A 23388-nucleotide genomic window follows, 5' to 3' on the forward strand; every position below is an offset into this window, starting at 1 on the left:
GATCCCGGCCGCGGCTGCCGCTTTTCAGATGGAGGCGAAAAACGAAAACGTCCCTGCATGGATATTTCAGCGCACGTTAAAGGTCCCCCGGAGGTAATTAAACCGGAGCCCTCCACTCCAGCTCAGTTGTAGCTTCGGCGCGTAAAACCCACAAATTTTTGTAAAGCAAATTTCCGTGTTCTGTGCATTTCCATGTTTTTTCTATCTTCCTTTCAAACCCCTGCTGAGCAATGTCGTGTGCACGGGGGAGAAAGCTGCCGTGAGGCAGAACTAATCTGCATTTTGCCTCGTATACCCAAGGCATCTTTTGTCCGAGAGAGAGTGAGAGAGAAACAAACGTTTATTGTCTGAAAAGTCTAGCTAGGACTTGGTCCTTGCCGGTCCGTCTTTTTTCCGAAAAAAATAAATAAAAAAAAGAGGTTGCAAATACCAGGAGGCTCCTCAGATCTGGAACAGTTGCGATGTTTATGGTGTTATTTGTCATAAATATTATATTGAGCTTTTAGGAGATAAGTACCCGATTTTTTTTTAAACCAGGCTCATTTAAATAAAAAAAATCGTAAACAGGAGGCGGAAATCCTCATCACATAGTTATAACGACTAGTCTTTATATCTGTCACCGGTCTTGTATTTGGCTCAATAAATTACTTGGGGCCAATGACACCTCCGACAAAGTCACCACTGCAGTTTACGGTGCAACGACTCGAGTAAGAACGGTTTTCTGGGGAAAGAAAAAAAATTCGACCCTATCTATCCGAGGCCAACCTCCTCCTTCCTATTCCCCTTCCTATTAAGATCCATGGAAAGCGTAAGGAATAATTTGAAACATCTAACAATCACCGAGAAAGTCCGTATGTGAAGTTTTAAGCAATTTCACTGTTTTCTCCACGATACGGCAACCGGGCCCATGGACCAGTTGCTAAAACCCTGTCGTGAAACAACGCTCTTTAGAGGGGCGAGGGAGCGACTGCGCTTACCTGCGTCTCTATTTCCCCCCTCTTGCTGTCCTATTAAAGCGAAGCTTCAGTGCTCCCACTGATGCGTCTGTAGCGCAAAAACGCCCTGCAGGAAAGCCAACTTTCTCTGACGATGATCAAGAATTGCCGTGGGTCAAGTGAAAAAAAAAAAAAAAAAACGCCTTCGGGGTCCGGATTCGAACCCGGGTCCCTTGCGTAATGAAGCCGGCGTCTATCAGATTGCTCCATTTCGACTTTTTCTTTTTTTTTTTTTTAATGCATGGAAATTTTAGAAAACTTTAGAAAAACTCAGACAAGGCACCTCACACACAATATAAACATAACAGGCGCAGCAAAGGGCAAGGACATCAGTCGAACAAAGATCGGCACCATTTCAAAACTCGGGCAAGCAAACGCACGCATCCAAAAGAGGCAGCCATTCCGGTGGATCACTCTGCGCAGCATAAATGCTCCACACCAACGCCGCATGTTCCCGAAAAATGCACCTGGTCGGCCTAGGGGGTTCCGCATGCCGATCAGTCATGCGGCACTTCCACAAGCTAAACAATCCTAACAGAACAAAACCGTCATGTGGCACCCGATTGACATCTTCAAATGACAGGAAGCAAATGGTGCACGGGATGATGTCAATGTCCTTTTTTAGTGTCCGCTGCAAAACGTCCCAGAAGAACACAGCGTCCCGGCACAACACAAAACAATGATCAATTGTCTCTGGTCGATGTCTATTCCTTGGTCGGACAATTGTTGCTCCATTTCGACACAATCGGAAAGGCCTGGAAAACTCAGGCGACAACCGAAGAATCCGTTACGAGAAAGCTTCGCGTTCAGCCATCGTCGTCGTTAGACAGAGGGGTGCGTGATTTTTGAAGCACACTGTTTCGCTACAAGGGCTCGAAGAGAGTGCGATTATGACGTTGTGAAATGCTTGTAACGCCATTTTCTGGGAGATAAAAAAAAAGATAACTAAATTAACACTTGGGCCCAACTACTTAAATACAGGCTTCAGTACTTTTGAACTGCGTTCTTGACTAGTGATGGCCGTTACAACTTACAACAAACTACAAACAGCCAAAAAAATTACAGCCGGGAGGGTCATTACCAACTCAACGCATATTTTCTTCAATGTAAATGTTCAGAGATAAGAAACAAACACCCTAAAGGCCTCGTGTAGGCCTAGATGCGACGATGAAGTTTTCGCAAGCTTTCACGCGAGATACTCTCGCGATTGCCTCCCAGGTATGGATGGCGTCTCGTGCGACGTTACGATGACTGCCGTTATCGCGCGAATGGGCGGCACCCTGTCCGTGTTGGGCTCCCATTGGCTAGTGCCCAGTGCACGCCTGTAGGGTGTCTCGCGAAGGCGTCCGACTAGCCGCCACAGGACTGCCACTTGCGAGTCGCCACTGCTGTACTCCTGTAGTGCGCGCTTCGCGAACGTCCATCAGGACCGCCGGGAAGGTACGTTTCGCGGCACCCGTCGTACTCAAATTTCTATGGCCGCTTGCTGGCAGGTCACTTAAACTGGGACGTCACTTATACTTGCTGGCATGTTGTTTATTATTATGCGCGCTCTCATACGATACTGGGTTCTATGGTCATGCCTTTTATTTCTGAACAACAACAACAAAAAAAAACGCACTAATCGCACGCTATAACACCTAGGAACTTGTGAGGTAACTCCAGCAGCCCTATTTGTAAGGCTGTAGGGTGTATTTCGCGCTACCTACGAAGCGAGATGCGTGCGTATCTCAGTATTGTGCAGTGATTTCTCTTTTTTTCGCGTGCATGCACCGCCTTGAGGAATGACAGCGGCAGTCTATGCTGCACTATATGGTTGGCATTACAGACCAGAAAAGTATGGACTGAAGCGCGCATATTAGCACCTGCTCGTAAGTTTAGCCCTTTTGAAGTAAAAGGCTGAGTATTTGGGATTTTGGGATATCTATTGATGTGCAACCATTCTTGTTTCTACCAACACTGGGTTTGCGAAGGTCATTGAGAGTGCATCTACACAATATGCCCGTCTATAAGCTGCAAAAGAACGCTGCGCTGAATGCGACAGCGCCAGGAATATCTCAATATCTTCTAGGGTTAGTAGCTCCTCCGCATCCCCCTCTACTTATGCCACTCACGCACCCAACTCTAAGCGAGACCAATCATCGGCGATCACAAGAATGATGCTTTATGCGACATGAGTGGCAATCTATGGAACGCTGAACGTAGCCCTGCTTCGAAACTTTCTGTAATGAATTACATTTCCGCCAGAAATGATCACAGCTGAACGAAGAGACACCCGAAAAAAAAGAGAAAAATGCAAAACGTTTATTTAAGCTATGAGAGAACTAGCCCAGCGACAGACATTTCGAAACGCCGCTGTTACAAACTGAATGAGAGGCGCGGCACTACGCATATATTCGGTACTTTTTCGGACGAACACTGCAGTACCAAGAATTCGTTTTTCTATAGAAGGCATTATCACGTACGGCAGATATTCGGTTCGGAAAGAAATTGCTGCAACTGTGAATACAACTGATCGGTGTAACATCAAGGAGTGTAGGTAGGTTGTACCGTGTATAAAACCTTGGTCAAAATAGTGCTGCTTAGAGCGCTTTTCATGAGCTTATACTACCACCATCAGATCTCCGCAGCTGCAACTAAAAATTGCGACGACCGTGCCAGCAGCCAAACAGACAGATGTGAGTTAGCTAACTCTTGCGAATAGAACGGGGCTATTGCGCAGCGTTCAGGAACAAGGTGGAGTGCTAGCAAGGCGATGCCATGCCTGCAGGCGCATCATTAAAAAGCGGCGCATACGCCATCCACATCGCCGGTGAGAACGAGCCCTAACAAGAGCTCATTCCCGCTAGCCATGTGGGGGCCGAATACGATGTGTTGGCTGTGCCAGAACGGTGCTACCAAGTAGACGCCGAGTCTGTGCACTCGTCACCAAAACGCGTCACAACCGCCTTCCTAGTCGCCTGTGAGAACGACCCCTAATTCACACGGGACGTGCGGAGGGTAAATACGATGTATTTGCGGACTCCCTACATTCAGGGGAAGCACTTGAAGAATGCGTGGTGCTGCAAGTTTCTACGTCCGCTGGAGTCCTTATTTATGATGCTATTATGAAATTACGTCGAGATGAAGTATGATGATGATTGTGATGACGACGCTGGTGATGATGATGGTGTTATGATGCTGATTATTATGATGATAATCAATAAATCAGTCAACCGACCAATCAAGATCAATTACAGATGATTTCAATCAATAATAACTTCATCCGCAACGCACCTGTAGAGTCACCCCTCGAACCCTGGACACTGAATGACCGATACTTAATTTAAAAAAACGTTAACATAATGAGTTCTGTCAAGAAATTACATTCAATAAGTGATGTCCATCGCAGGACGAAGGCCTCTTCTGTAGACTCCCAACTGCTGCCATTATGTGCTGTCCGAATCCATTGCTTGCCACCGAATTTCCTTATCTCGTCCCCCCACCGAGTTATCGCTCTTCCCGTACTTATAGTCCCGCCTCCCGGTAGAAATGGCGTTACCATGGGAGGTCACCGGTTTTCAGTTCTCCGCGTTACATTGCTCAGACGAACTCCTCTTTTTTCTCTTAACATGAGCTGGGATGTCTACCAACCGAGTTTGCTCCCGAATCAAACAAGCTTCCAAGCTTTCGCTCAGTGGCTCGTTGGGACGACCTCAGTTTTCTGTCAAGGTTTCTAGGAAGTCCCAATGCTTTTTAGCCGGATAGAATCATCGCCGGATAGAGTCATCGCCGGAAGCACTCATTGGTTGTTGTTTTTTTAGTGACACAGGTAGCCCACTCTTCATTACTTCAGAGTTTGCAGGATGCTCTCCAGCCCACCACCTGGAGTCATCTTTTATGGCTTCAGTAAAGTCTATATAACCCTCTCCTCTCCCGCCCATACAATTCTGCGCCTGATTTTGTTCATATGCGATCGTGAAGCGGAACAAAAATTAGACGAAGGACGTGACATATATGTACAGGCGCTATTTCCTTCGCGTGGTTTGGACCTGCACGCTCAACGTGGCCACGATAGTTGTATTTCATTGCCTAGATTGAAAGGGGCGCTTTCAACATGTCAAGCGTTAATTTCGTCTTATTCATCTTTATTGATACAGCGAGGCTTTTAAGTACAGTTACCGAAGCAATCTTTGCAGGTATTCCCCCACGTCACTAAACAAGACGACGTCATCCGCAAATCTTACGTCCCTCAAATATTCCCCATTTACTCGTATTCCTTTGTTCTCACAATCAAGTTTCCTATATACGCCTTCTAGGCGTTGTGTAAATAACTCCAGTGAAATGGTGTCTCCTTGTCTAACGCCCTTTCTAATGAAGGACTTCCAACTCTTCTTATGGAGCTTTATTGTGCCCTTACATTCCCTGCATATGTCCTCCAGGAGCCCTAAATACGTCTCCTATACTCCCTCTCCTCTCGATAAAGAATGGGAATCAAATGCTTTTTCGCAATCTGCAAATTTCATGTAAAGAGGCTTATTACACTCCACCGATTTCTCCATTACCAGGTTGTTAGCATGAATGTGATCAATTGTAGAGTAGCCTTTCTTAAATCCAGCCTGTCCTTTGGTTGTTCGAAATCTATAGGGTGCCACTTATGCGCTAAACTAATAATGCGGATTTGTTGCAGTTGGGTGAAATTATTTATTTCATCAGCTGCGCTCAATCAAGTCGTGGCCACTTCTGTCTGTGTGTAGATGCTTTATGTATGTATGTGCGTACATTGTGGAATCCCTATAATATGCATCAACTACATCACCGTCATCATCAACCACAACAGCCCACTTAGGTTCACAGCAGGGCGAAGGCCTCTCCCATTGACCTTCCCCCGCTCCTGTCGTGCACTGCCGGAGTTTATTCCTTGCCTCCGAATTTGCATCGAAAGGGTGTTCCCCTTCTTCCAGACCCTCCTCTCAGTAGCCACTCTGTTACCCTGGTGGTTTAATGCATGCGAACGCCGTGCATCGCTAATGAAGCAACCCATGCACTGACAGTGGACGTTGTAAAACGCCGTCCGGCGATCCTTGTAAAACGCTCTGAAAGGGCATATTGCCTAACTTCTGTTACAAAGCCAGCTTTTTTGGTGTGAGTTGGTTTCGTGTGACAGTCAAGGCGCTGAATTCAACTCAGCGCAGAAACTTGCTTAAGGCACTGATAGCTTTTGCAACAGGCCGCTCGTGGGCACACCCATACCTATGCGCGATGGGTGTGTATTGAAGATTTTCGAGGTAGCGTTCTATTTTGTAAATGCAGTAACGCATCTTAACGGGACCAATCCCGGGAAAATGTCCCAGGGCAGTTCTAGTTCTTTTTTTTTTTTTTTCACGCTTTCAATTGCGGGTATCTAAAACGGGATGCCTCTGAGACATCTGGTTAACAGTATAGATGGGGTTGTAAAAAGGTTTCTTGCGCTTTCCACTTCACACATTTCTGCGTGAGGACCACGGTCGCGGCAAGCACCGAAACCGCCTTCTTATATTTCTTCCATAAAATAAATAACATCGCATTGTCCGCTCAACCTGGTCTTCAACCACGTCAAGTTTAACGTGTCTGCAAAAACGTTTGGTATTTCTCGCGCCCTTCAAGCTTTAGCACAAGCGGGTTCAGGGTGAGTATACTGCCCCCAAAATGGCCGTAAATTTCGTTCTGATTTGGGTATCTTAAAACAAATTATATGATGCTTGATTCCTAAGCACACCCTAAAAGTACGCTTCACATCATCCAATTGTTTGCTACAAAGACTTACTAATCACACTTTTAAAACGACCGGCCTGACGCTGCCCCTTCCACAGCGTCTGCACGTACGCAAGGTTCTCTGGAAAGTGGCAGTATACATGTTTTGGTAATGCAAATTTTCATGTCGCTAGCAGATGGCGAGCCTTGCCCACTCAACATAGTTTGTCATCTTTGTCATGGGCTCCTGATTTCGGAGAGTTGGTCGCAATGCAATTATTTCCTCTCTCAACGCGTGCATTTATTGCCAAGAAATATGGGCATGGCAGCGCACTCAAGAGCAGTTCGCAGTGAATTACCTTCCATTGCCATTACTTCCGTCGCATCAAGCGCGGCGACGGAGAATCAAAGAAAGGTGCGGTTCGTCGCCGGAATGCTTGGGTTCAGCGCACGGACCGCGTGAGGGGCCGGATTGAAGCTGAAACCCACGGCGGAAATTCGTCAATGCCTTCCAGGAAGCGGCCATGAAACGAACGCGCGAGGCGGCACCCCGTGCAACAGCTTCGAACGTCTTTGCGAACCGCTTTCGCCACGACGCTAACGGCGGAGACCACGATGCCGCATGGCGTCACCCGTTTCGCAAAATCGGCTGTACGTGGCATTCGATTTGATTTGCAAGCTTTATTTGATTCCACCTGACAGAGACGACGTCGTCGCATGGCGCCGGCTGAGGGTTGCGCGACATCGAACGTTCCAGATCGAATAATCGATACTTGCATGAGACATGCATGCGAGCATGCAGGGCGCCATACGTTCGGTTTTCAGACACTATGCGGCGGAGCCGGGTCCGGAAGCTTTCAATCGTTTCCACGATTTCTGATGTGGGGTCCGGCGTTGTGATAAAACAACTACCACCTTTTTCTTGATTTAAAACCCCCGCCCAGCCGCCTTCGGTGAAATCATAAAGCGTCATAAGCACGACTGGCAGTGAAAATGGATACGAATGCAACAACGTGAAGCGCTATCACCCGCCTTAAAACATCAACATTATGCGCTTGGAACCAACAAACGTTCAGTGGTGAACTACCACTCCATTTTTCCAAAGCGCTACACTTTAAGGCAGTAATGTCACATGCGATATTAAGCTTTAAATAGTTTTACACTAAACTGTAATGTCTTCTTTGAGAATTTACCTGGTCCATAAAGATGATGTAATAAAAAAATGATCATGTGTGATCATGATCATGTTAATGATATACGATCCTCCAGGGGTGCAGAGCTGCACGGATCACTAAAATCGTCGTCATCAGCACCAGCAGCCGCAGCAGCAAGGGCTGGGCTTGCTTATCGGTCGATGCGGAGCCGTTGTACTGGTGCAGTGGCTCGGCTCGCTTAGTATGGGTCGTTCGCTTAGTCCAATTTTTCTATCCTACGCAAAAGGCTTCGCGGCCGCTGCATAAGAAAAAGCCTGGATATTTGGTTCTGGAAGCGTGGAAAGGAAAAGTTCGAAAGGCTGGAAGGAGCAAGGTCAACAACCTAGGCGATGCCGCTCGCTAAGCGAAAGGCACAGGGTGTATCAGAAAAGGATGGCACGCGCACGCAAGCCGACAGAAGAGCTCCCGCGGTTCGTCTCGACGAGACACCACGAAAAAGGGACATGGAGGCGCAGTCTGGGCGATCGCCGTGCCATAATGCGTTACTTCATTTGTAACCTTGCCTAAGCATAGAACATCTGCAACTTCTTAATCAGAAGCAAGAAAGCAAGAAAGAAAGAAAGAAAGAAAGAAAGAAAGAAAGAAAGAAAGAAAGAAAGAAAGAAAGAACGAAAGGAAGAACGGAAATGAATTTTATCGGTAAAGCGCACCTTTAGACTACGGCGCCCTCGTAGAAAGTAGTGGCCTGGCCTTCCTCCCTTTGGAACGTATAGTAGAATTAAGCCTCGCCACGTGTGTATCAGCCATCCTCGCCGTCCAAGAGGGAGAGGAGGCTGTTGGGAGCACGGTAGGCGGAAAGCTGACAGTGCAGTGCTGATTTCGTTTGCAGTTTTACAAGTCGGGCAGCATCTGAAATATGAGCTGTTAATCCCCAATCATACGTAGGAGTCACAAAAGCAGAGATGTTCATTCTACACACGCAGAAACACGTGAAGTCTCCCGCGGTGCTGGAAAAAAATTTCGCTGCTGACCTTAGTATAATAGGTTTCGATATTTCAAGGATTCGTTTATTTCGTTCTTTCAGCACTAGGTTGTTGCTTTTGCTCGCCCTTTTCTAGATTCTCTGTAAATAAATTTAAATTTAGGGTCTTAACGCAATGGTCCGATGTGTTAGGCGCACCGTAGCTAGCAGATGACTACCTATTAGTTTAGATAACTAGAGGTCATTTAACGTGCGCCGACTCATCGCGTATTCGCGGGACATTTTAAATGGTCGAGCATTTCTATGTGTAGTCAACGATGAAACCCGCCTGTCCTTCTAAAACGCTTGATGTGCCACACGTTCGCCGCATAGCAAAATGTTCTGGCTTCCATAGGGAGACGTGTGTTATGAGGTATTTATAAAAGGCCTTTGGGCCATCACATTTCGACGTCCGACTTCTTATATTGCTTCCGAAAAAATGCAATCTCATCAAAGCATCTGTGTACAGAAGTGAAGCCGAATTTAAGTGGGCTCGGTGTATAGCAGAGCGGATTAAGCATTTATTGCACGACGCATTTGGGAGTTCTTCGAATTTTTTTGTACTTCCCTGCAAGAATGGAACACGGTCTTCCACGACATTACACCGAACCCGCCCATTCGCGCTGAGCAGCAGAATGACTTAACCACTTCGCCATCGAGCCGGGTGACTTCCTCTGAGTCTTGAATTCGTCAGTCTCTTTAGATTAACAAATTCTTTCTAATTAATTGGGCGTGGACGACACCATTTCTTGGGCCTTGTTTGCCGTAATCTGACCAACAAACACCTGTAGGCCGAAGCAAAAATTTGTCCGTACTGCCAGCATGGTGGATCACCAAATTCGCGGCTGCTCCTCATTAACCGGGCATGACTTGCTCTTCACTAGTGGAGGGAATGAGTAATAGTTTCGAGACTTCACTCTTCACGAGGTATTGCGGCGGCTTTTCGCGCTGATCTCTTCAGTATCGATAAAGAGGAAGAGTGAGAGCCCAATATAGGTCCTCGTGCGATGGAAGATGAGTTGAGATTTTAGTATTTTGAAACGCCGTTGCCCCCCTTGAGCAGCAGAATCATGAGGAGCAGTGAGGTGTCACCCATGCAGTGGAATCCCTTTTTCCAGGAGGGGCAACGCAAGGTCATCGGGTCCTCCCCTTAGCCTGTGCGCGGCAGCACCCGCCAACTGTCTGCTCATTCTATGTCCTTATCAATGCCTCCGTAAAAGAGAATTAGCCCCGTATTTTCGTCTTACACCATAGTCCAATCTTATCAGCACACGCGTAACTCGGGCGGTGGACGCACGGTGCCGTTACGCGGTAGAATCATTGCCCCTCGAAGTCGAGTTGACCTTCTTTTGAAGAGGGGGTAAAACTGCAAGAACGGCCTGTACATGTGTACCTGTGTCAACCAATGGAACTGAACGCCCCCCCCCCCCCCCCTTTTTTTTTTTCAGGGTTTCAGCAGCGACATCGGCGTTTTTAGCATTGTTTTGGGGGAGCTTGAGAAAGATCTACAGAAAATCTAAAATTGTTTACTAATACGTGAGCATTTTTATGCCGCTTCTGCGTTTCAATAACCTTACGTTTCCGTGGTGGCATTGAAGGAACACGTCGACCTCGACAGCGTTTTTCTTTTTTTTTAATTGTAAATTTGGAGTTCATCGCGGGAAGAAGCCGAATTAGATAGGCTTCGTGATTTTTCTGAGTTCATTTCCAGTTTTTTTTTTAAGTTTTGTTTTTGAGTTAATAGCGTGAGGGTGCTTGATTAGGTAATCCTGTGCAATTTCGTTACTTAATTTTTAGTTTTTTACTTATTATATTTTGTTTTTTAGTTTCCTGCGATGGACGATGGTTGCTGGTTTTTGGCTACCAAAAGCTAAATGGGGTGACTTCGTTATGTTTTTTGTTTGGCTATAACCTAGGCCGATTTCGTCTGGACGGCCTCTTTTGTGAAGCTTCCCGCATTTTCCAGTTTATGACTAGTTTGCGCAAGGATTGATGCGCAGTAGAGGGAGAAGGCGATGCGGGGATGCGTCGGCCAGACGATAGGCCTAACGTCGCTCTTTGAGGTCGAACGCCGTCAACCGGTACCCGCAGATCGACGTACGATGAGCATGGCGTTGCTTGGCACGTCGTAATGGTGAACTTGACGGTTACCTAGAGTTAATAGTACGCGTTGGGCCCAACGCAAGTCTTTGAGGTCTATCATCGTCAACCGATATCTATCGCAAATATCATTCTTTTTTATACCTCAATGTGCAGGTACCGGTTCAAGTAAGACCTCAAAGCGAAAGGTGTAACGTCCGAAAGTCACCCTAAGGACCGGCGCGTACCCGCCAGTTGCTGCAGTTATTCTAGCAAAGTTATAGATACCCAAAACGTAGCACGTATCCGCGGTGGCGTATTGGACTACGCTTCAATGAAGGAAGGTGTGCTGCTGCAGCTCGCGTTGATATATGAAAACGTTGACGGCCGCGGTGGGTGCTGGGACATGCACTAAGCAATCTATAAATACATCACTCAACTGCTTAGAGTACAAGCACTACAAAGGCCGCCACCAAGAAGTATGTGCCCGCACTCTATAACCTTAGTGAGCCTACCAAAGTTTACATATACACATACCGAATAACGCTTTATGAGCAGGATTGTGAGCGGCAAGACAAGAAAAGACAAGAAGCCTTGTCTGCCGTACTTGTTTCTCATTTATTCCGTGTTTGGCTATTAACAATCCCAAAATGAAGTGACCAAATCACAAATGTCTATGTACCCACCGCCCTGGGACGATGAACTCAGAAACAAAAACAAATTAATTCACATGCAAGGTGACACTAAAGAAACGTAAGGTTAGTGAACAGGGAAAGCAACGTAACAATGCTTACGCTTTACTATACAATTCTAAGAATTTCTGCACATTTTTTTTTTTCACCTCCAGTATGCTTTCAAGGCGGCTCTCGAGGCACCACGTGCAGTACTGATGTTGAAACAGCGGTACAATTATTACTTTTAAAGTTCCCCTGTTTCGGGTGACAATGGATCGCAAAACCGTGTCGTTGATTTTTCATAAATTATCGGGCTAACACGTACCCCTAATATATACAACAAAGTGAGCAGCTGATGACAAAAGTAGTGTGCTGTTGAAGAAGGGCGCGAAACCATGTATGCAATCGTTAGTTGAAAAATTGCGTCATACTTTGCGTCGTTCAATTCACGATTTGTTTGCTCGGCATGGTTCGGGAGCATTGTACAATCATGGACACGAACACGAAAATATGAACCAGAACACGCGAAATCGAAAAATGTCGTTCGCGGAAGTATAATAATGGCGCGCTACTGGGATATTTGGAAAGCCACATTTCTCAACTTTGTTTTTGTACGCGCCATTTTGCACGCGCCATTTTGACTTGCACGAAAAGAAATCGCGCCATTTGTGTGTTCTGGTTCACATTTTCGTGTCCGCGTTTCATGTGTTCATGACCGTACGTATGAAATACGTACCACGTAGTGACAAGATGAGTAATCTTGTCACTGCTCTGTTTTAAAAAAAAAACATCGTGGCATTTTGCATTAAGGTGTAGGTGACGAGACGATATGCCACTGGTGGATTACTTTTTTTAAGCGCCACCGTAGTGTCATGACAGTTTTTTTCTGAGTCTGTGATAATCTAATCTATTTAAGTAACAGGCGTGCATTGCATACCAGCAATGTAGCCTTGGAAGGTAAGGGTTGCAGACAAAGTGATCTGATTGGTTGAGAGATTTAACGCGCCGGAGCTACACGTGGGCTATGAGGCGCGCCCTAGTGGAGGGCTCCGGAATAATTTTGACCCCCTGGGATCTCGACACATGGACATTTTTTCTTTTCGCCTCCATCAGAAAAGCAGCCACCGCGGCCAGGATCCTGAAGACAAAGTGGCTGCAGGCAAATGACAGGCAGTTGCTTCAAGCAGTGGCATCATATTAATGCTCACCATGTTCCCTTTTCGAACGTGCTTAGTTGATTCTAATAGTAAACTTTGACCTGAAATTTTTCTGGTAAAGAGCCACTTTTCCCTCTTATCCCGCTGATTATTGCCAACGTGCCGCGCCTAGCCATGGCGGGTCTGCTATTTTCGTAAAAAATGATATCTCCTACATTTTTAGATTAGACCTTTCACTAAACATTGCTGATTGCAAATCTTTTTGGGTGGAAGTCGATCGCTCAAACTACGAAACTGGCGGGAAAAACACAGTTATTAGTAGTATATACAGGTCGCCTGGTACTTCTGTATCCAACTTCTGTGCGCTTTCGATGGTTTACTGCACTTGAGTACTTGTGAAAACAAAAACATTGTTGTACTAGGAGATATTAACATTAACCTTACAAATTTTACGTCGGCAAAATTCATCGAATATAGCAGTTGTTTTCAGGGCCATGGGTTTGAATCACTCATTAATTTACCTACGCGTTGTGTGAGCAATGACAATGGCTGGGCTATTGATCATGCCCTTAGCAACATTTTCTCCCCACCGGAAGCTTTCATTGTTCGTAGTACTATTACCGACCATTCTCCTGTAGCTCTTCTTTTTAAACGTACCAAATGTGCCCAAAATACTCAATTCTCCTAATCCGTTTTCAACAGGCAACAATTCACTTACCTCATTAACAACGCCGATTGGTCTCCAGTTACTGGCTCCAGGGATGCTGAAGTAGCTTACAGTGAATTTTCTAATATTATCACTTAACTCATAGCATCTTGCACCACATGTACGTTGCGGAGGAAAAGTAACTTTTTTCCTGGGAACCCTTGGCTTAGACAAGGATTGTTAACGAGTTTAAGAAAAAAAGACAATTTATATCGCAAAACAGAAAGTCAGCCATACAGCCTGCAGTTGAGAGCCCGCAACAAAAGGTATTCCACCCTTCTAACAAACTTGCTAAAAAGCGCCAAAGAGAAACTTCTACGAAAACAAAATTTTGCAGACTGGTAACAACACCACTAAGCAGTGGCATATATTAAATTATTTTCTTAACAGCCAGTGCAAAAATGAGATCAGAAAAATACGCCAAGCTTCCAGCACGTATTTCAATCCCTCAGATATTGCAAACGTTTTCAGCACTTTCTTTTCTGAAACTTCTTCCTTATCAACGTCAACGCACATAGTCATTAACATTGCACGCGCTTCGCACTATTTCTTCTTATATTTGTCTACACCCATCGAAGCCCCCGCAACAATTCTTAACCTTAGATACTATCCCCGGACACGATAAAATTCACGCCACTTGCATCAAAGAGAACGTAGACACCATAAGTGATATCTTCACCCAAGTAGTTATCCTGATTCTCAAATCTGGAGTGATAAAAAAATGATGAACTAAAAAAAGCTTGATAACGTGAACTAAAAAACTAAAACTAAACGTGAACTAAAACGTGAACTAAAAAAAGCTTGATAATTCCTGTCTTCAGAAAAAGCAATGCGGCGATAATGAATAACTACCGCCCGATTTCAATTCTACCATTTTTCAGCAAGGGCACTGAAAAAATCATATAAAAGCACCTGTCATCCAATCGAAATAAAATTAATTTGCTTACGTCTAGGCAATTTGGTTTTAGGCGCGGTTTATCTACCAACCTTGCCATTATAGCTCTGACAGACTATATTAAACTCGAAATTGACCAGGGCAAGTTTGTGGGGGGCATTTTCATCGATTTCAACAAAGCATTTGACACCATTAATCATGACACCTTGTTTTCGAAACTCTTCTTATACGGCATTAACGGGCCGCCGTTGCAACTATTACGAAGTTTCTTATTTAATCGTGAACAAATTATTAATATATCTGGTACACTCTCAGACACTAAAACTACAAACAGGTGCTCCGCAAGGTTCCATTCTCAGCTCTCTTTTATTTTTGTTATAAATTAATGACGCTCCTACTTACCTCAAATTATCTAATTTTCTACTCTATGCTGATGATATTACCATCTACGGGTCAGACTCATCTATTGATGTTTTTACTACAAATCTCAACATCGATATTAGTAACGTTTGTTCATGGCCTCAGAGCAACGGTTTATGAATCAATCCTTCCAAAACTAAATTTGTGGTATTTTCTCCTCGTTTGAAGACTCTGGCTTCTATTGCCCCTGTTTACATTAACTATGATGCTATACCACCGATTGATCAATGCTTATTTTTGGGTGTTTAACTTGGCAGCTCCTTAAAATTTATTAACCACATAAACTTTCTAAAAAAGAAAATTGCTTACGGAATCAGAGTATTATTAAGGCAAGAAATTATTTCCGCCTGCCTACACTTCTATTTCTTTACTATGCTTTTATTTATAGTCATATAAACTATTGCATCTCATCCTAGGGCTTAACTTACATATTCATTTAGTTCCTTTGAAGCGCATTTAAAACCAAGCCATCCGATTCATGACATTTAGCTCTTTCAACTCCATGTCCTTTCCCTATATCAACACCTGGATCTCCTCCCGTTGGGTAAACTTATTTTATATAATCTTGGAATGACCGGCCATGGACTTGTTGCTGATAAGAGTGGTCTTTTTGTAATCGGTAGAACTGATTTGACTAACCATAAAATAACGCTATTTGCATTACAACATAATTTGTTACTCCCAAAAGTCAGAGCAGACTGCGGTAAACAGACGGTTGTATTTGCCGCCATTAAATATAAAACGACTTGCCTATTAACGCTAAAAATACCTTAAGTCGCTCATTTTACAAACAATCAATTCTTAAATTTATCCTAGACCCCCACCTTTCAGATGATTAGTTCTCACGACTTCGTTCCTCTGTTTCTGCTTAGTTTATTTTGTTTTCTTTTTCTCACTATTTTTCCCCATATATGCTTTTGCACTTTCTTGTATATCTGATACATGTGGGCTCCTTTCGTGAAAGAACTTATTCGGTGTCAGTTTTGTGTAATGTTGCAATAATCTTAGTATTACTTCTTTTGTAAGTTCCTTCTGTTTGATTGCTTCTATGTATTATTTACTGTTCATTTACAAGAGGTCCCACCTATGTGCCAGACTTCGGAACCTCTTTCTCCACATTACGATGCTCTTAATAAAGTTCATCCTCCTCCTCTGTATTATCAACCGCCACGCACTGTCCCTTCGTTATCGGTTACAATAAACTGAACTGAAAAGAACTGAACCGATTTTCTCGTCTTGTATATGCTTCGACTCAGGTTTTCTGCTGCGTTTCGCGTTAATGCGCTATGCGGGAATCGCTATTCGAACACCCACACAATGCACTCGTGTGCGTCTGGGCTGTATGGATGCGTAACGTGTAGCAGCTTTTAGCATACAGCCTCCAGGCGAAGCCTGTGTGCACCGCCGACATTATCTCCAGAAGGCTCATTCTCAGCCCCGAGTCCACATTGAGCGACACGTATTGTCCGCGCGCAAGGCACGCACTCACGAGGTGTTTGTGCGCAGGTGACTGGTGAGCGGAGGCCGTACCATTCGGTGCCGAGAAGAACTGCTTCGTGTGGAGCGCAGGAGCGGGAGATGAAGGTCTCGGTGCGTGTGCGCGGCGAATGGCTGGCCGTGCCGTGCCGCGACGGCCGCCAGACGGTGCGGTGGCTAGGCGAAGAGGCGCTGCGGCGCTACATGAAGCTCAAGCCGTCCTCCTACCTGGACGGCCGTACCGAGAAGGTCTTCCAGATACGGAAAACCCGCGGCGGTGCCATTATTGATGGCGACGACGTCATCAGGAATGTACTCGACGACAACGAGTTCCTGTCTGTTGGTGAGCGCGCGACGATTGCTTGTTTCGAGTAATGCTTTTGTGGTTTCCCAAGTGTTTGCCCTACGTGGAATTTTTTCGTCCACTCAGAAACGAGTGTTCATATTTGGGATACAGCGTGTGCGTTATGAAGTGTCTCTTTTAGAGCTTTTAATGACCTAATGGGCGTTTTTGTTTGGACACAGTTCTGGAGACGGATCGTCCCTCGCCCGTTACTGGACCTGCGGAAATAACATACGTCCCGGAGCAAGTGTATCCTTTACATAATTCTGCACGCTTGGCTGTGGAGGTAACTTCGGCGTCGCTTCGAGACCCCGAAACCCTGCGCGCAGTTGGCCGCCACAGGTGCTGTTTCCATCACGGTCAATGCTGTGCGTCACAGTACACATCAATGGTAGAAATGAACGCCCTTATGTTCATCGCGACACCCTTGGAGAAGATAGTAAAATGGCTGCTTTTAATTTAATCGGCAAACATGTGGAATGCGTGGGCTGAAGACATTCTTTCATTTTTACGAGGCGTAAACCCAGTCGTGGCAGCTGGTAAGGGATAAGGTGGTTTCTCTGCTAGACTTGCCGTCTGTGCATTAACAATGTCCTCGTGTCTCAGTCCAGCCACACGCTTTGCAGAAGGCGTAGCATCTTTTCAGTGGAGAGGATCATTGTTCTGAAAAGCGTTCACAAGGCAGCCCGAATGGCGTCCGACAAACCTCCTTCACAAACACTCACAGCCCAGGGAAGTTCAAGACACCAACACAGGTATACCAGCCATTTCTATGCGAACCTCTCATGATTTTGCGACCCGTACATTAGTCGGGCGAGAACAAGAGAAGTGACGCATTGCCGTGCATGGATTCGGTTGCGCTCATGCGTCCAACTGTTTGTCCGGGTGTGCGCAAATGAGCTTCATGCGTTCGTTCTGGATTGCTTTCAAGGTGATGACTATAGATGGAAACAACTTGACGCCCGAAGACCTGCTCGAGCTGGGCAGAGGAAAATACAAAATACAGGTACGCATGCGCTTTCGCCTTCTTCACTTTCTTCTCCCACGGAATGTAGGCCCACGCAGACACTAACAAGTTGTGTTACTCTGTGTGTATTCTATTTTTTTTTTTCAGCTGAGCAGTGACTCCATTGAACGAGTAAAAATGGCCAGAGAGATGCTGGAGGCCATTTTGAAAGAGAACAAAGGTAATATCACGTTCATTTGTTACTTCGCCGTGCTGCTTCTGGTGCAAGTGCCCAGCCAGCCAGGCTACACACGTTATGACGGCGTCATTCTCCGGCCACCCAGTTTCGTGTTCAGGGCGATGTATTGCGGCAGCTCTGCTAGGAACATGCAGCGAATTCCTTTCACAACTCTGGAAAACAAAAATTGACGAGAAATGCGCGGCATCAGAATAATGTCTTTATAGAACAGTTTTACGTATAATAGAACTCGAATTTGTCTTGGGATCTGACGAGATTTGCCGTGTCTGTTGGGTGCATGAGGTCAGCAGTGCAGTTATGAGTAACACTGACTTTGAAGAAACAAGGAGGCAAGACGAACCTCTAGTAAAAGGTTCTGTCGGCCTTTTTAACTAAGCCTGTAGTCGTAACACCGTCTTCCACGATGAAACGTAAATGTCCGCTTTTCAAGACAGGCCGCCGACGTCAATGTAGCTGAATGGCGCTACCGCGCCCTCATTGTAGACTTGGAAGTGTATCAGTAAAGGTGCTCTTTTGCACATAATCCCGTGTCATGCCTTAACTTCCTGCGTTTCTCACGGTGTATGCATGCGCTAGCTTAACAAAAGGATCTGTGCACGGGTCACGTATTTGACCCTCGAGGCCCGTATTACTGTAACATAATTTCATAAGAAATACACGCGGAATATAATCGCTATTTACCTTGAGACTCAAAGTTTTCGTACGTTCACTTTCAGTGGCATACGGCATAAACACTGGCTTCGGCAAATTTGCCCGTGTGGTCATTCCTGATGACAACCTAAAGTAAGCATGGCTTATTCATGTATGACCGAGCACTGTAAAATGCGAGCAATATTCCAGCACTTGTAAAAGCATATCGTTTTGTTTTGCGCAGGGAGCTGCAAGAAAATCTTGTTCGCTCGCACGCAGCAGGTAAGACCTTGTCACTTACTTAACACTGCATGCACCTTTACCTTTACTATATCGATTTCAAGGAGCGTTACAATTTCCTTTTTTTTTTGCCTTTACTTGCAGCAACATTGCACAGGTATTGGCCGAGAAACCTAGCATGCTATAACTACTAAACTCGCATCTCTTCGAACAGATGGAAATCGTGATTCAACAACAACATGCGGTGCTTGAGCAGGGTTTGCGACAAACATTACTTAAAGGAGCCATGAAGAGAAAATACAACTTCGTTTAATTTGAAAGAACTAGGATTCAGTATCTCACTCAGCTCCATTACAGCCACAAAAGATGTTTTTTAACGAAAAAAAGCAAGTATTTAAAAACTTTCAAATTTTGCGCCACAGTGACGTGTTATGAGCAAGAATGACGTCATACGGGCCAACAATAAAACATAATTTTCAGTGCGTTAACTGCACGTCAGCATTCAAGTGATGCGGTCAAATGTAACTAGAGGCCCCATTACAGACGTCCAGTCATGTCTCGTCGCGACAGGTCAGTTAGGCGGCCGCCAATCGCACAAACAAGGTTCCGTGACGTCATAGAAGAGTTGCGGGAAATTGGCTAGGGGGTCGCGACTGCTTCACACGTTTTCTTTAATATCTCCGTTATTTGTTCGAAGATTGCGATGGTATTGGTGTCATTGTTATCGGGACTAAGCAATCTTTCTAATAAACCAAACTTGTATTTTGTCTTCATGGCTCCTTTAATGCTTAAGATCTTTTTTTTTTTCCAAAGTCGCCATTATCATGTGTCGGGGCAACACCTCCCTGATGATATAACTCGATAACTAAAATTAGTAACCGCAAACTAACAATATCTTTAGTTAACTGGACGGACTGAACTAGGGTTTGTTTGCTTCACTGAACTGTAGACCAACGCCAGAACCGTATTTGCGCCAAAATAAGCGCGGCACAATCGCGTTAGTATACTGCAATGACTAGCTAATGCCCCATATTGGCGCAATCAACTGCAGTCCCTTAACGCAATACGACAATTCTCCGTATTCAGTCCACGCTGTTTGGAATGCTGCACTGCCTTAAAGGGAGACTGAAGTGGGTTTGTCGAAACCTTATTTGTGACTGCATTTCGTTGTTCAGCACATTAAATCCGTAATGCCCCTGTCCAGCGGAAGTCTAGGGTCCTAGTTCATCTGTAGTCGGCGACACAGGAGAAAACACCATGCGCCGTTGGCGGCGGCCACATCAACTACCGCACTGACGTCACACTTGTTTGCAGCCTGTTCGCATGCTATCTCAGACGTGAAATGACTTTCATACATTCCATGGTTAAATCAACTTTTTGCTATTCGTATACAGGTTGTACACATTAAACACGTTAGCAATCAGTTAAATTTAACTGCCAACATGCCAGCGTTTTGTCACAGCCGACGCAAGCAAAATCGGCTTGCAGGCTTGTGCGAAAGAAACAAAATTTGGCAACGCGTTTTTCTCGTTAAAATTCACGTAATTTGGCTCGGAAAACTCAGAACACGGCTTGCGCCTTATAATAGCCCTTAGTATGGTAAGGAAATTAGATAATATTTACGACTCGCTTCGGTGTCCCCATAAATGACAAACATGTGGCTACACTGACAGCGATAGCAATCAACACGGCGGTGCTTAATGCAGAGCGCTCCAGACAGGCAGTTAGTTGGCGCACTGTTTTCGTTACGGTCTCAAAGGGTGCGCGTGCAGCGTAGAACCGCGGGAGTCACAAAAATAGTGTCTTCCTTTCGGTAGGCGTCGGGAACCCACTGTCACCCGAGAAGACACGGATGCTGCTTGCCCTTCGCATCAACGTCCTGTCCAAGGGTTACAGCGGGATATCGATCGAGTGCCTGCAGCAGCTGGTGGAAGCCTTCAACGGTGATTGCAGAGCTCCTTCTCCTCTTCGTTTCCCCTCCCTCATTCTCCACAGTTGTCTTGTAGAGGGTGTGCATAGTAACTCACGAACGCGCACTTCGACGGTAAAACGGGTCACACTGGGACCTGGGAATCCTGGTTTACCGTTCGGTGAAATCGTGACAGCTGCGCCACGCATCCTCAAAGTATTGAAAATTATAGAAACCTGTACAGCCCACGGCCCTGCACTTTACTGCGAGCACGTGCGGCCGGTGTGGCGGAGAGAGAGAGAGAGAGAGAGAGAGAGAAAGAGAGAGAGAGAGAGAGAGAGAGAGAGAGAGAGAGAGAGAGAGAGAGAGAGAGAGAGAGAGAGAGAGAGAGAGAGAGAGAAAACGTTTATGGAAACAACAGGGACGGGGTAGGGGAGAGAAAAAAAGCAAGCTTTTGCACACCCCTGCAAAATAAAGCTGCGCAATGCCGGAAGCGTCACGAGGGATTCTGAAAGGTAATGAATGACATCTCATGTAAGGAGCAATGGATAAGGACTGAAAGTTCCGGTGTGCAGAGCTCAGAGAAAATTAGCCGATGGTTGACCTAACATTATTAAAATAGTAGACGCTTTTCCAGATTTAGGTTGCAGCCATGGCCAACAAATTCACGTGGGTGCGTCCCTGGAATACAACTGCTTGCAGCACGGCCAAAAAAATTCAGCGTCTTTCCTTAATTTGCAGCAAGCTACGTGGAGAAGCGATGTGTGCACTTTCCTGGTGTTTCGCTAAATGTTGCGCGCCGTACCGCAGACTCTGTAACGCAGCCGGCGCACCCATTTTCAGCTATCTTCCTTCCCTCCAGAGAAGAGACGTTACAATGGAGCCGCCAACTGCGCAAGGACCCCAGCGTTGTTGCTCGCGGGTGCAGCGCATTACACCGGGGCAATGCGGTGTCCTCCGCTGGGCCGCTCAGTTCTTCTTGTGGGGAGGCTGCTTGGGTCAGTTAGGGTGAGGGTACTCTGGGGGTGAGCAGGTGATAAGCGGGTGCACACGCTCGTGCTTTGAGGGGGTGGACTGGCATGCCCTCAGGATGCGCTGAAGTGAAGAATGGTTCAGTATGGACAAGCATCCCCGTAGATTTGGGGTCCTCGGAGTGAGGAGTGATTGAGTTTGTAGTCTTTGGTGTGCGGTGGCCTGTTGGAGCGTGAGTGAGGCATGTGGTGGTGGGTGCTGTCTTGTCTGTCTATTATGGGCGAGGATGTCTAGCTTTGAAACCATCAAACTGACTTTTATCGATTCAACTTGCGGGCCCCATGCCCCACGTACCTGCACTTAGTGAGACCGGAATTCGATAGCCACCGTCGGCCGGCTTACTTTCTCTTCCGAAAATATGTTACTTTTTTTCCCGGCAAATTCGAATTCAGTGAGGTAGCTGTTCAGTATAAGTTCCCCAAGAAAAACTATCGCTTTTAGAGACCGCGACACTGCTTGCACATCGACAAAAGAGTTTAAAACAGACGCGGACAATAGAAAAAAAAGAAAAAAGTCGCGCGCTAGCTCTATTTTATTTGGAAAGTCCATTAGAGAATTATCCAGCTAAAAATAAAAGCAAATACAACAAAGGCATGCTGCACCTATTAAGCGGTATATGCGCATATATACCGGGAAGGCGATGAGTGCAGACATTATGAGAAAAAAAAATTGGGAGCTATAAATAAAAAATATGGCCACATAATCAAGAGACACTGCATTTGATTAATTAAATTCAATTCTTCGTCACTCAGCGTTGCTTCTCTAGACATCTTTCCTCTTTCTTTGTATTATTCGGACAAACAATGTGTTTTCTTGACAGTGAAGGTGTCTACAAAGGGCAGTAGTGTTTTCCAAGGCCGGGTGACGTCCGCATGCGCTACTGTGGATAGCCAGACAGCAGGCTAGGAGTTTATAAAAGACGTCCGCGCACGCTCAGCCACCCGGGGACTCACCCCGCTGTGTTCTACCTTAGCTTTCTTGGATGTTGATGACAGCTAATAATTTCAAAAAATTCCACACCACAAGGAGCGTATTGCAACGTGTTCAACACAACATTTATCCCCTCTCTGCTGAGCAGATTTTAAATTCGGTATAGAAGTTTCGGGAAGCCTGCCTAAAGTTAGCTGGGTAGAGAAAAAGTCCGCATTTGTTAAGAAAGCAAGGTAACAGACGGTTTAAAAGATGAAAAGCCATTCCACTCTGTGAAGGTGAATGACCAGCGAAGCTGTAGCGCATCACACAAAGTTAGACAAGGGTGCACATATTTAGTTTCATCATTTCGCAATGGTAGGAGAAATAGCTTTACGATTACTGTGATATACACTGAGTGGTTCGCTTACAACGTTAGGCACATTCTTGGCCAAAGTTAAATGTATACACGACCGTTGCTGAGTGGCTTGGACTGGCGTGGCCCTTCAAACCAAACTGCCCCAGCCCGTACCAAGTGAACCACTTCTTGTCTGGTTTTGAAATGTCCACATTCAAGTCTCCAACGATGATCACAAGGGCAGTGTCATCACAGGTAACCTATGCAAATTTCGCGGCCATGAACTTGTCAATATCACACCTGGACGTGCCTGGAGGTATACACACAGTGTACGTTCAAAATCTGTCTTCCGTTTGTACGGCACGTACAGTCGGTGTCATTGTTCCCTTGCGGGTTAAGGGTGGACGCATAATCCGTCGAAGCAACCAGGCAAAAAAGTCCATACCAGGAACGAAGGAAGGGAATTTTCTTTA

At 45.6% G+C, this 23388-nt stretch overlaps 1 protein-coding gene across 2 annotated transcripts in view; it reads left to right on the forward strand.

Moving 5' to 3' along the window:
• Positions 1–2284: 2284 nt before the first annotated feature.
• Positions 2285–23388, forward strand: part of LOC144150968 (histidine ammonia-lyase-like) — a 61228-nt gene continuing 40124 nt past the window's right edge. The window contains exons 1-9 of one of the 2 annotated variants that reach the window (XM_077682276.1): positions 2285–2435; positions 16320–16632; positions 16815–16881; positions 17360–17387; positions 17564–17638; positions 17747–17819; positions 18554–18620; positions 18712–18749; positions 20525–20650. In XM_077682276.1, coding sequence (XP_077538402.1) covers positions 16392–16632; positions 16815–16881; positions 17360–17387; positions 17564–17638; positions 17747–17819; positions 18554–18620; positions 18712–18749; positions 20525–20650 — 715 coding nt within the window. In that variant the 5' untranslated portion in view covers positions 2285–2435; positions 16320–16391. Of the gene's footprint in view, positions 2436–16319; positions 16633–16814; positions 16919–17359; positions 17388–17563; positions 17639–17746; positions 17820–18553; positions 18621–18711; positions 18750–20524; positions 20651–23388 lie in introns of both variants that reach the window. The other variant, XM_077682271.1, reaches the window with a different exon arrangement.

This window comes from Haemaphysalis longicornis, unplaced genomic scaffold, assembly GCF_048455015.1.
Source record: "Haemaphysalis longicornis isolate Haplotype H1 unplaced genomic scaffold, Haemaphysalis longicornis Haplotype H1 scaffold_1, whole genome shotgun sequence".
Classification (NCBI taxonomy): domain Eukaryota; kingdom Metazoa; phylum Arthropoda; class Arachnida; order Ixodida; family Ixodidae; genus Haemaphysalis; species Haemaphysalis longicornis.